General features: G+C 37.6%; 1 protein-coding gene across 1 annotated transcript in view; it reads right to left on the reverse strand.

Moving 5' to 3' along the window:
• Window positions 1-273: 273 nt before the first annotated feature.
• The window catches only part of LOC133316313 (exosome complex exonuclease RRP44 homolog A-like), a 28236-nt gene continuing 15735 nt past the window's right edge, over window positions 274-12774 (reverse strand). Inside the window, exons 5-13 of the mRNA XM_061518052.1 lie at window positions 7806-7917; window positions 2400-2520; window positions 2099-2158; window positions 1916-2021; window positions 1747-1842; window positions 1463-1544; window positions 1303-1368; window positions 928-1128; window positions 274-612 (exon numbers count right to left, since the gene is read on the reverse strand). Of these exons, the coding sequence (XP_061374036.1) occupies window positions 930-1128; window positions 1303-1368; window positions 1463-1544; window positions 1747-1842; window positions 1916-2021; window positions 2099-2158; window positions 2400-2520; window positions 7806-7917 (842 nt within the window). The 3' untranslated portion in view covers window positions 274-612; window positions 928-929. The remainder of the gene's footprint in view (window positions 613-927; window positions 1129-1302; window positions 1369-1462; window positions 1545-1746; window positions 1843-1915; window positions 2022-2098; window positions 2159-2399; window positions 2521-7805; window positions 7918-12774) is intronic.

Genomic DNA, 12774 nt, shown 5'->3' on the forward strand with positions numbered 1-12774 from the left:
TATTAAAAGTGGATGAATTCAAATAGATTAAATTTTAAAATCCAATAAAATATGGTAAGAATTGTTAACAATTGACTGGATTCTAAATAAATAGACTATATTTTGATTTTGCTAGTCAAACGGATAAAAAAAAAATTAAAGATTCAAAGATTTCTAAACATAAAAAGTAATCTTTAAAAATCTATCTAAATCCAATTTTTTACAATGTTGAAAAAATTATTTGATTAATAAACCAACTCAAATGAAATCATTTCCACTTTTAGTTTCGGTAAAGATTACAATCGAGGGAAACAATTATGATACTCTCATCGAAGTGAAACATACATTATATTTTTCACAGATAATAAAATTATCAAAACCAACTTTAAAAGATGAATGAAAATCAATAGCATCCTGACCTAGCATACGAAATTTGAAGGCCTATCATTCACAGAACTAAGTTTGTAGTGACAAATTTGACTTGTGTTCAAATAAATATATAATGTCTATTCATATTTTTCAAAATATACACTAAAGCCGTTCGAATTCAGAATTATCCACAACTTTTGCTCCTTCCACTCTTCAACCTTTGTTCATAAATCCTGTGCTCCGTCCAACACAAGTTTTTCATTCCTGCCATTTCCAAATATCAGAAACCTTACTTGAGAAATGATGAGATGCAGATGGCAATCTAAATAAGAGCTATGGGCCCGTTTGTTTGTGCTTTTTAAAAGAAAAGTGTTTTTTAATTAAAAAACATGTTTAAAAAATTCAAAATAATCAGATAACTTTTTTTAAACAAAAAAAAAAAAAAAAATTCTCGGAAAAAAACTGTTTTAGTGCTTTTCTTAGAAACTATAAATAGTAAAATAAATAAATAAATAAAACTCTAAGAAAAGCTAATATCATAAAACTCTTTCAAAGCTGAAATAAATGCATCCCCAATACCTCTAGATGAGAGTAAGCTGAAGTTTTGGCCGGTTAGGCTGAGGCTCCACAACCTCCATGTGAATTTTCACTGTCTGCAAAACGCTGTATGAAACACTACCATCCATCTTTTTAATCTTCTGCTGTTGCTCATCTACATACCATTCTCCACCTCCCTTTTCTGCTTTTGTTGTCAAATATACAGGTCCTTCTATGCCATATCTAAAAAGAAAAAAGGTCACACACAAACTATAAATGACAAACTCACTGAATGTATAACGACATCTAATAGCTGCTTCGGTGCTTAAAACAACCATCTGGTCAGATTAAATCTGACCCTTTCATAGGTCATATGACAAAGCAAAATAAAAACAAGAAACAGGTAAGAGACATTACTTGGGAACAAACACAAAAAATCCATTAGATCTTATTTTCACTATCCTAGCCTCCTCATCTGTTGACCTGCATGACGGAAAAGATAGAAATACACCAGAGTAAGTTGCGAAATGCCAATTGATAACAATAACTAACAGAAAGGGGAAGCTATTTCACGTACTTCGCCCGGAAATAAATGAGTGTGTACAGCTCTACAGAGGCCCGCCCTGCCATCTGAGCATTCCTGTGCCGATAATTTAAATCTAAACCACATGGATAAAAAGCGATATTAGGATTTAATACATGTCACACCAAAAGAACAAAACCTGTTAAGAAAAATTTACTATCAGTTTTGTAATGAATATAGTTATCCTAGAAAAAACTTCCATTAAGGCCGTGACATCATTAAAGTCATAAAACATAAAATACCCAAGCTCTAATTAGATCATGAAAGAGATTTCATACTGTCTGCAATTCCAGTGAGCTCCAGCCTGTCTTGAAATACAGATGGTAACTTGGATATTCCTAAAGAAGCAGCAAGTAGCCTGTGCACAATGACATCTGCGAGGAAAAAAATTGTTTCACCTCATTACAATTAATGAGTAAATATTTGATACTTATAACGGATACATACCTGCATATCTTCTTATAGGTGAAGTGAAATGGGTATATAAAGGAGCTGCAAGCCCATAATGATGATACTCTGCAGGGCTAAGATCCCCGCTACAGAAATAAACTGCCTACAAAAACCAAAAAACAAAATCTATTATCTCTAGTAAATTCTAAATCTGGGTTCACTTGTACAAATTCAATTTACCTGAGTCATGCATCTAGTTGCCAGAATGCGGATTAACTTGTTGAAGTAAGGATCATCACCCTGAAAAAGTATTTGGTACAAGAGGGAGAAAGAATTTGAGATCAAATAAGATTCTCAAAAATCAATTGCCTGAGCTAGCAATGTGTGAACCAAAAGTAAACCATTAAAGATGCTGCAGCCAAAAACATTTTATCATTGTAGCTAGTAATTATCCATAATCCATTTATATGTAGTCAATGAAAAAAAGATTAAAAAACAAGAATAACGAAAGAAAAATACAAATACAAAATAAAATATTTACCACAGCATGGTCAAGAGAATCAGCCAATGCTTTCGATGATGAGATATCCAAGTGCAGGCCAACTGCAGCAGCAGTACGTAGCAAGGGTTCAAGCATCTCTCTAGTTGGAGTTGGATGACGCCTAAAAAAGAACCAACAAACAATTACCAGAATAGCAATTGCATCATCTTGCTACATGTAATTGTTTGGGCAGTTTCTATAATGTAGAAACATTTAATGCTTCTAATCAATGGTCTCACATGCTTGGGAAAGATATAATTCTCAATCAAATTTTATTTAAAGCAGGAACTAATTTATTTATTTTTTTTAAAAAAAAAGGTCCATAAACATTTGACCTATAAAGAAATTCCAATTTAATTTCCCAAATAACCACCTTCATCATCCACTAGTAGTATGTTTAGAAATTAGAAGATTACATAAATCACTAAGGTTATTGATGCAGAATGAAGATGACGCCATTTGAGTTCTGATAATTTAGGGATTTCATTTATCTTCGGATGAGCTATCTCTATTTTAGTTATACTATTTGATTAGGACTTAGTTGAAGTGTTTGACTATGATTTAGATTTAGTATTTGATTAGGATTTCACATCAGTATAACGTAAGGGTTATAATTATCTCATTGGGTGTTTTATGTTGGTATGTCAAAGAGAGAGAATCAGAGAGAAAGAGAAGCGAGATCTAAACATTCCTCTGATTAATATTGCAACTGAATTCTTTCTTGCGGATCTCAAAAGAGACAAGTCTTATATATAGGCTATACAAAGAGTAATAATCTCCTAGAAGCTACTAACAACCTGACTGAACTGAATAACAAACTGAACAGACTACAAACTGACACGTGTGCTCTATTACCCCCCTCCCCCCCCCCCCCCCTCTTCTCTTTTTTTTTCTCTCTTTCCTTCTTTAAACTCAAGGTGGTCTCTCAACCTATAGCCAATCAAGAACCTTGAGTTTATCTCTCAAGTCACAAAATGGAGGGGTAGATAAAGGTTTGGTGAATGTGTCAACAACTTGAAGCTGAGCAGGAACATGTTTCACAACCAGTGATTTAGCTAGAACCTTTTCTCAGACAAAGAACAAATTGAGCTCCATATGCTTAGTCCTAGAGTGCAGGACTGGATTATGGACTAAGGAGACCGTGCTGTGGTTATCACAGTAGATAATAGGTGTCTGTATAGGGACATTGAGCTCATGAAGGAGCGACTAAACCCATACCATTTCAAAGGCAGTAAGAGCAAGGCTTCGATATTCAGCCTCTGCTAGATTTAGCAATAAGTGGTTGTTTCTTTGACCACCAGGAAATGAGGTTAGACCATAGAAATAAGCATGAGCCTGAAGTAGAGCGTCCCTCATCTGGATCCATTGCCCAATCTGCATCACAAAAGGCAACCAGTGTAAGGGGCTGGGCAGATGTGCCCTTAAGAAGAAGACCATGAGTCAGTGTGCCCTTAAGGTATCTTAGAATTTGTTTAACCACTGTCCAATGTTCTTCAAGGGGTTGAGACAAACTGGCAAACTTTGTTTACAATGAAGGCAATCTCAGGTCTGGTGACAGTGGCATATTGTAATGCACCTATGATTGATCTGTGTACATGTGAGGATCAGCAACATAATTTCCACCAAAGTTGATAAGTTTGCAGCTACTGGGCATAGGTGTAGAGATTCCTTTGGCATCTATCATTCCAGCCCGAGATAACAGATCTTATGTATTTAGTTTGTGAGAGCAGCATGTGCCCATTGGAAAGATGCTTTACTTCAATACCAAGAAAATAATCAACAATCCCAAGTTGTTTTGAGGCAAACTGAGAATTCAGTTTGCGCACCAAAGTCTGAATAAAGGAGGAGTTGCCGCCAGTTATGAGAATATCATCAACATAAACTAAAACATAAGTGCAGTGACCATGAGCTTGCAAGACAAAAAGGGAAGGATCACACTTGCTAGAAACAAACCCAAGATGATGTAGGGACTGGCCAAGCTTCTCAAACCAAGCTCTTGGAGCTTGCATCAAACCATAAAGAGCCTTATGGAGTTTACAAACCAATGACTTGTCAGCCATTTCAAATGCAGGAGGTTGAGTCATGTAAACATCCTCAACTAAGTCACCATTCAAGCCACGGGTTAGAGCAAGTGCAAGAATGATTCTAATAGTTACAGGCTTCACAACAGGAGAAAAATTCTGATACGGCCCAGGCCTAAGCAAGCCGGTTGGTTAATGGGTTGTTAGGAGGGGAAGGATCTGGAAGGGATGTTCAACTGAAAATGGGTGGGAAAGTTAGCTATATAAGAGGGAGGCATAGGAAGCACGAGGGGATCATCTGAGATCTTGGAATTAAGCTGGAACTTGGAAGAGACTAGGGCCTCTCGAATGCTCTAGAGTGGTCACTGCTATTGTCTATTACCTTTATTGTAATTACCTTTCATTATTGTCATTGTAAGGTCTATTAGAAAACTAGTCTCTGTTATTGTAATTACTGATACATTGTACTTCTGCTTTCATAGTAAAGTGCTTCTGTTTAGTTGTTTCTTTAAATCTGTTCTATCGATGTCTATCAAATTCTCACTAAAATCAAAACCATGTTGTTGGTGGAACCTTTTTGCCACCAATCTAGCCTTATACTAGTTAATGGAACCATCTGGATTCTCCTTTACTTTAAACACCCATTTACAGCCAATGGGACTCCTAGAGGGAGGAAGAGAAACAAGAGACCAAGTGTTATTGGCCAAAAGTGCAGCATATTCTTGTTTCATGGCCAGTAACCATTGTGGATGAGTCAAATCCTGTTTCACAGAAGTTGGTTCAGTGTGAGCAGTAAAAATAGATGGTGGAGGACCTTCGGATCTGGTGTTAATAGAGTGAGTAGGAGACGTGGACTTAAGAGGAGCAGTGGGGGCATATTCTGAACCCGAAGAAAGAGGAGAAGACAGAGACCCAAAAGAGGAGGATCTAGGAATAACAGGAGTAGAACTAGACCCAGGAGAGATAGGAGACATACCTATGGAAATAGATGCAGAAGAAACAGGGGAGATACACTGATTATTAGACCCAGACAGAGAGGGGGCAGACCTAGGAGATCCATTTTCCTGTGAGTGTAAGGATTGATGATGTGGTTTCGAAGCAGATGCAGAAGTAGCAGGGGATGCTGTGTAGAAGAAGACAATGCAGAGGAGGTATTGGCGGGGATAGATGAGAGGGCAGCGGGAGATAGGAGGTGAGTGAGTAGGTGAGATAATAGGAGTGGCAGTAGATAAAGAAGTGGGTGAGGTATTAGGAGTGGCAGTGGGTAAGATTGGTAGAGGAGTAGGTGAATTATAGAGAGGTAGATGAGATGTAGTATAAGGGGATACAGATGATGAACAGGGAGAGGAAGTGAAAGGGAAAATCTGAGAATAGGGAAATCTGATTTCATTAAACAAGACATCTTTGGACACAAACATCCTGCCATCTGAAGCCAAGCATTTATATCCTTTGTGACTAGGAGAGTAGCCCAAAAACACACTCTTTAGAATGAAAATCTAGTTTATGCTTGTTGCAAGGACGAAGAAAAGGATAACAAGCACAACCATACGAAAAGATAAGTAATCAGGTAGGGTATGATAAAGGAGTTGGAGGGGGATTTGGAAATTAAGAGCTGAAGTTGGCAGTCTGCTAATGAGGTAGACTGAGGTTAGAAATGCATGATCCTAATAGTGTAGAGAAATTGTTAGTAGGATTTGCAGGTCCCCGTTCTGGGGCACCAAAAACAAGGGCAAACAAAAGATTTTCTTTATGAACTGTATTCACAGATCCAGCTAAGTTATATTTAGCAATCATCGTTTCTTGAGCAGGAAGCTGAGATTCCAGATCTTCAAAGGTGCTGGAGCTTTCTCTACCATGAAAATACGTAATGAACGGTGCATATTCTTCTGGCAGTCCTTATAAGGCCCATTCAACTTGTTCTGACTCCGTAATAGGATCACCAATGGCTACTAACGTCTCACTAAGAGCTTTAATTCGTGTCAAGAATTCTTCAACAATTTATCACCTTTCTTGATGTTTCTGAGATGAGAACGAACTTGACTAGCCTTTGCCTCGAACTGAAGTAACGATTGATCTTATCCCACGTGAGATGTGATTGTCGAATTCCAAGGATTTTAGAGATCATTTCCTTTGATATTGTTGATTGTAGCCAAGTAAGTAGCATTTTATCAACATGTTCCCATTCTGAGAAGGTTGGATTCACCGTTCCAATAGTACGATCCTCTTCTAACAAGAAACGCATTGGAATATTGGAATAACGAGAAATTTCTCAAGCTGATGAGCAATGATTGGGGGCTCGACGATTTGTTTCCATAGCAAGAAATTTTTGCTGGTTAGTTTCACACAGAGTTACATTGTGAAGAGCGAAGGAGATTTGGATTTGTTCGAGGCAGAGGAAGCGGAATCGCTAGTGTTAGCTGAAGCGGAAGCCATGTTGGTGAACAAAGAGACAGATCAGGCCCCAAAGAAGGGCTCTGATACCATCAAAGAGAAAGAATCAGAGAGAAAGAGAAGCGAGATCTAAACATTTATCTGATTAATATTGCAACTGAATTCTTTCTTGCAGATCTCAAAAGAGACAAGTTTTATATAGGCTATACAAAGAGTAATAATCTTCTAGAAGCCACTAACACCCTGACTGAACTGAATAACAAACTGAACACACTACAAACTGACTTACAAACTGACACGTGTCCTCTATTAGTATGTGTTCCAAAATCACCTATTACTAAGGTGTATATTAGGAAGGAGCGCAGAGAAACCAAGTCTCCTGGGGAGGGAATAGCTAATGTAACGGCTTGGAAGAGAGGCAATCAGGGGGAATTGAGATCTCGGGGAGGGAATGGTTACTGCAACAGATTGCCGGTGAGGCCATCAAGTGGAATTAGGAGGGAGCAGGGTCTCTCTGACCCTTAGACCTATTTTCTGTTTTGTTTCTTCATCTTCCACTGAAAGTCAACCACACAGGTTCAGATATCATTATCAACAGAAGAATAATACAGTAGATTCATCATAATTTGTATGTGTTTTGATCCTGCTTTTATCAGTATCTTTTGCTGAGTTTTCAATCAAAGACTAGTGTATTCTTGGCTCTCTTGGGTGCTATACCAGTTAAGCTTTGTGAGGTTTGTTCTGTTTTGATCCACTATCAACCAAAACTCTTTTACTATGGAAATTAAGTGCACTAACCCATGAAATCAGAAATTAATCAAATTACTTAATGTACCAAATGCATATTCAATTTGATTTACAATCTTCAATTCACAAATTAAATTTTTGTAATTGACATAGAAGAACATAAAAAAAGACAGTATAAAGGCAGCCCCTCCCAAGAAAAACAACCATTTCAAAACTATATGTTAAAAAGGTCAAAACAAAAAACAACCTTAATAAGGAACACAAAGGAAAACTTTTAAGAATTTGTTGTGCAACTGAAACATTAGCAGCAAGCATAAACTCCTCCACCATTTGGTTGGCTTCCCGGATCTGGTACATGCCTGCAATTAAAATCAAACAGTAGAATTAATTTTTATAAAAAGGAAAGGGGAAAAATAAAACCCAGTTTTTTTTTCCCCTCTCCTTTCATGAAGTAGGGGAAATTAAAGTATAATAGAAAACCATCAACCTCAATCTCTCTCCTACAAAATATCCAATTTAACTATGGGTACAACTAAACATCCTTAAGAGAAAGCAAATAAGTTATTTTTGAAATAATTTAAAACCATTAATGTGACATTTACCTAATAGTTTAAGCTTTTAACTTGATATGGTTCTTTATATAGTATCAGAGCCTCTGTGAACAAATGATCACGAATTCGACCCTTACCGCTCCCATTCTATTAATAGATAATAAAATATTACGAAATTTCTTAGCACAGGTTGGTGGACCTATGTATTGTCCACCTTTCATACCCAAAAAAAGAGATGGTTCTATTACTGTAACAGTCACCTAAAGCTTAAACTTTTAGATTGAAATGGTTCTTTACCGATGGAAACAGAAAAAGAGAAATATATTTCAATAATGAAATGAGACTAAACTGTTATGTAATGCATATTCATACCCCTATTTATACTTATAATCTAGGTTGAATACAAGTGTAGTAGTACAAAAATGCCTAATATAGGCATTTAGCACTAGATATGCAAGAAGTATCATCACTGGGTACAAGCCCAGCTCAGTAACACTCACAACATACTAACACAATATAACTTACACTGAACAATACTATTTAACATAGGCCACCCTAATATCATAACGATTACAATTTCAAGTCATTAAAAGTTACTGAAGACATCAAAATTTAACCTAAACTCATGAGGTCTCACTGATGATATATGAACTGACTCAGAAACCAGTCTTCCAAAGCAAGGATCTGGAACAGCAGCTTTGAAGTGCAAGTCTTACCAAGAAGCAACAAGAAAACGTATATTGAAAGTGATCATCTCTCAGCAGATATATGAACAACACGAGTTCAGAATTAGGGATAATTAATTTCAAGGACCGCTAACAATAAATATTTAATTCTAAGGGGCATTAACCGTTCAAATTATGAAGAGCTATCCAAAATTTATTTATGAAGACGGGTCATTTGATTTCACTTAATGGGAAAAAATACCACTAAATTGGTAATACTTAATACTCTCGCTAATTGTTTCAACTAAGTGGCTAATTGTTTTTGGTGGTGATCAGTTCCTCATTTTTAGCCTGATTTTAGGAACAGATAGTGTAGAATATGTAGAATATTCTAGATAGTATTTATTGATGTAGTTGGTAGTTGTATATTTAGTTGGTAGTTGTATATTTATTGATGTAGTTGGAGGTTGCATATTTATTAAAGTAATTGAGGTACTTGGATGTACTCAATATAAAAAGGACTCATTGGGTCTCTCAATGAATCAAGAAAGTATTATTCAGATAAAACACTTCTTCCACTTCTTCTTTTCTTCATGGTATCAGAGCTGGTTATATTCCAGTCTCTTCCCCGTTCTAATTTATTTTTAAGTCATTTTCCTATTCCTTTTTTTTCGTTTTAGCCACTGTCCAAGCCAGAATCCTTACTAGACACCTCCAACCACGAAACCAAGGCCACCATTAGGTTCAGAACAAAATACCGAGCCAGCCCACAGAAGACCCGTTGCAGTATTGTTCATCACTGTAGCAATTACTGTTTCAGTGTCGCCAACCCTCTTCTTGTTTTGAGGGTCAAAATCGTATTTGGAGGAACTTTTTTCTGGGTACCTGTTAGAAAGCCATGGATGCTGGAAATTCTGAAATTTCGTCTGGAACCTCACCCCTTCCCAACTCTTCGTCTTCTGGAGACAAACCAACAATGCAGATCACCAGTCACCGTTTAAACGGTAGGAACTATGTGCAATGGTGTCAATCTGTTAAGTTGTTTATCCAGGCTAAAGGGAAGATGGGGTATCTCGACGGAAAAAAGGTAAAACCAGCAGAACGTGAACCTGGTTATGATGCTTGGGTGACTGAAAATGCTTTAGTCATGACATGGCTGACTAATTCTATGGAACCAGATATCAGTCAAACTTATTTATTTCTTGACACAGCTCCTGAGATTTGGGAAGCTATTAAAGAATATTACTCTGACCTGGGCAATGCATCTCAGGCTTTTGATCTCAACACCAAGGTGAAAGAATTACGCCAAGGAGGGATGACTGTTACTGAATACTTCCTTGCTCTCAAAATACTATGGCAAGAGTTAGATCTTTATGATAAAGCAGACCTTCAAGGTTTAGAAGCTAATGCAAGGTTCAAAAATTATATAGAGAAAAGGCGTCTCTATGATTTTCTTGCTGGCCTTAATTCTGATCTGGATGATGTTCGTGGAAGAATTTTGGAACAAAACCCATTACCTTCCCTTGCTACTGCTTTTTCTGAATTACGAAGGGAGGAGCTTCGCCGAAAGGTAATGTTGGGTGATAAGGACTCTAAGTCCTCTGATGAGTCTGCCCTTATAGCAAAGAATATTGTTCGTCTTTCTGGGGACTCAAAACGTTCTGACCGTTGGTGTTCTCATTGCAATAAGGGTGGTCACACCCGTGAAAAATGTTGGGAAATTCATGGAAAACCACCAAACTGGAAACCAAAAGGAGAGAACAAGAATCGTGCTAATCAAGTATCTTCCGAAGATAAAGGGGAGGTGTCTCATGTCCCTTCAAACCTTGATGGTGTTTTCCTCTCCAAGGCCCAGTATGAGCAATTTCAGAAACTGATATCTCAACCTGCCGAGGCAACTAGTCATGTTGCTCAAAAAGGTATGGCATTCCATGTTGAACGTAGTAATCGCTGGATCCTTGATTCAGGGGCCTCTGATCACATGACAGGTAATGCAACCTTATTTTTCTCCTATACCCCTTACTATCACCCGTCACGAATAAGAACAGCTGATGGGAATTTCTCCACTATTGCGGGGAAGGGATCCATTAAACTTTCTGAGCATATTATTTTGAATTCAGTCCTTCATGTTCCCTCTCTTACCTGTAACCTCATCCCAATTAGCAAACTTACTGTTGAGTTGCATTGTGTTGCTAGGTTCTATGCAAATGCTTGTACCTTTCAGGAACAGGACTCAGGGACGATGATTGGCAGTGCTAGAGAGGAAGAAGGGCTCTACTATTTTAAAGAGGATCCTTGTGAAAGGAGGATTTTTTCAAACCACTCTTTATGTTTATCAGATGATTGTAATGATGTTTTGTTATGGCATCGTAGGTTAGGACACCCAAATTTTGTCTATCTTCAGATGTTATTCCCAAACTTGTTCATCAGTAAAAAGCCAAGTTCCCTTCTTTGTGATATTTGTCAGCTTGCAAAGCATTCTCGTGCCACTTATTCTCCTAAAAAATATCATGAATCTTCTCCCTTTACATTGATTCATAGTGATATTTGGGGACCTGCTCGTGAAAAAAATATCTCGGGTGCTCGTTGGTTTATTACTTTCATTGATGATCATTCTAGGGTATGTTGGGTATACCTCTTGAAAGATAAGTCTGATGCGGCATCCACCTTTAAAAATTTTCATGCTATGATTCAAACTCAATTCCAGACCTCTATCAAAATTCTGTGAACAGACAATGGTACTGAATATTTTAATTCTGTTCTTGGAGATTACCTAAACCAGCATGGAATTATTCATCAAAGTTCTTGTCATAACACCCCTCAACAAAATGGGGTGGCTGAAAGAAAAAATAGACATCCAATTGAAGTTGCTCGAGCTCTTTTATTCACGATGCATGTCCCTAAATATCTGTGGGGGGAAGCCGTCTTGACAGCCTCTTATCTCATTAACCGGATGCCTTCTCGGATACTAAATTTTCATTCTCTTTTATCTTGTCTTACTAAATTTTTTCCCTCTTTCAGTGCTGTTTCTTCTCTTCCTCCCAGAATATTTGGCTGTGTGGTTTTTGTGCATATTCCTCCACATCACAGGTCCAAACTTGACCCTAAATCTGTTAGATGTGTCTTCATAGGATATTCCCCTAATCAAAAAGGTTATAAGTGTTACTCACCTTCTCTCCGTAAGGTTTTTGTTTCCATGGATGTTACCTTTTATGAGACACAATCCTTTTTTTCCCCGACTTCTCTTCAGGGGGAGTCTATTGGTATTGGTATGGATGATGATAAGCCTGGGAAACCAAATGATGCTGCTGTCTTACCTTGGCCTTTGGAAACAGGGGGAGTTATTGGGAAGGAAACAGGGGGAGTAACTATACCTGAATCTAATGATCCTCCTGGTAAATGGGGAAAATTTTATAGCAGGCGCAAAACACATGAAGATACTCTAGACTGCCAGGATCCTGATTCGAGTCCTTGTTCCAGCAACCCACTTGAATGTACTAGTACAACCAACATTGATATGCCTATTGCTCTTCGGAAAGGTACTAGATCTTGCACTGCTCATCCTATTTCCCATTATATCTCATATGAAAAGTTGTCTCCAGGTTTTCGTGCTTTCAACACTATGTTAGATAGTACCAGGATACCCAAAAATATCCAAAAAGCACTTGATGACCCAAAACGGAGGAATGTTGTATTAGAAGAAATGGATGCACTTACAAAAAATGGAACATGGGAGTTTGTGGCATTACCTAAAGGAAAGAAAATTGTTGGTTGCAAGTGGGTGTTCACAATAAAATTCAATGCAGACAATAGCATCAATAGGTATAAGGCCAGATTAGTTGCTAAGGGATTTACTCAGACTCATGAGATAGATTATCAGGAGACATTTGCTCTTGTTGCCAAACTTAACACTATCCGCGTTCTGCTATCTCTTGCCTCCAACCTTGATTGGCCATTGCAACAGTTAGATGTTAAGAATGCCTTCTTGAATGGTGATCTA

Source organism: Gastrolobium bilobum, unplaced genomic scaffold (assembly GCF_033153095.1).
Source record: "Gastrolobium bilobum isolate Gb01-03AN ecotype WA unplaced genomic scaffold, APGP_CSIRO_Gbil_v1 utg211162, whole genome shotgun sequence".
NCBI classification, from domain to species: Eukaryota; Viridiplantae; Streptophyta; class Magnoliopsida; order Fabales; family Fabaceae; genus Gastrolobium; species Gastrolobium bilobum.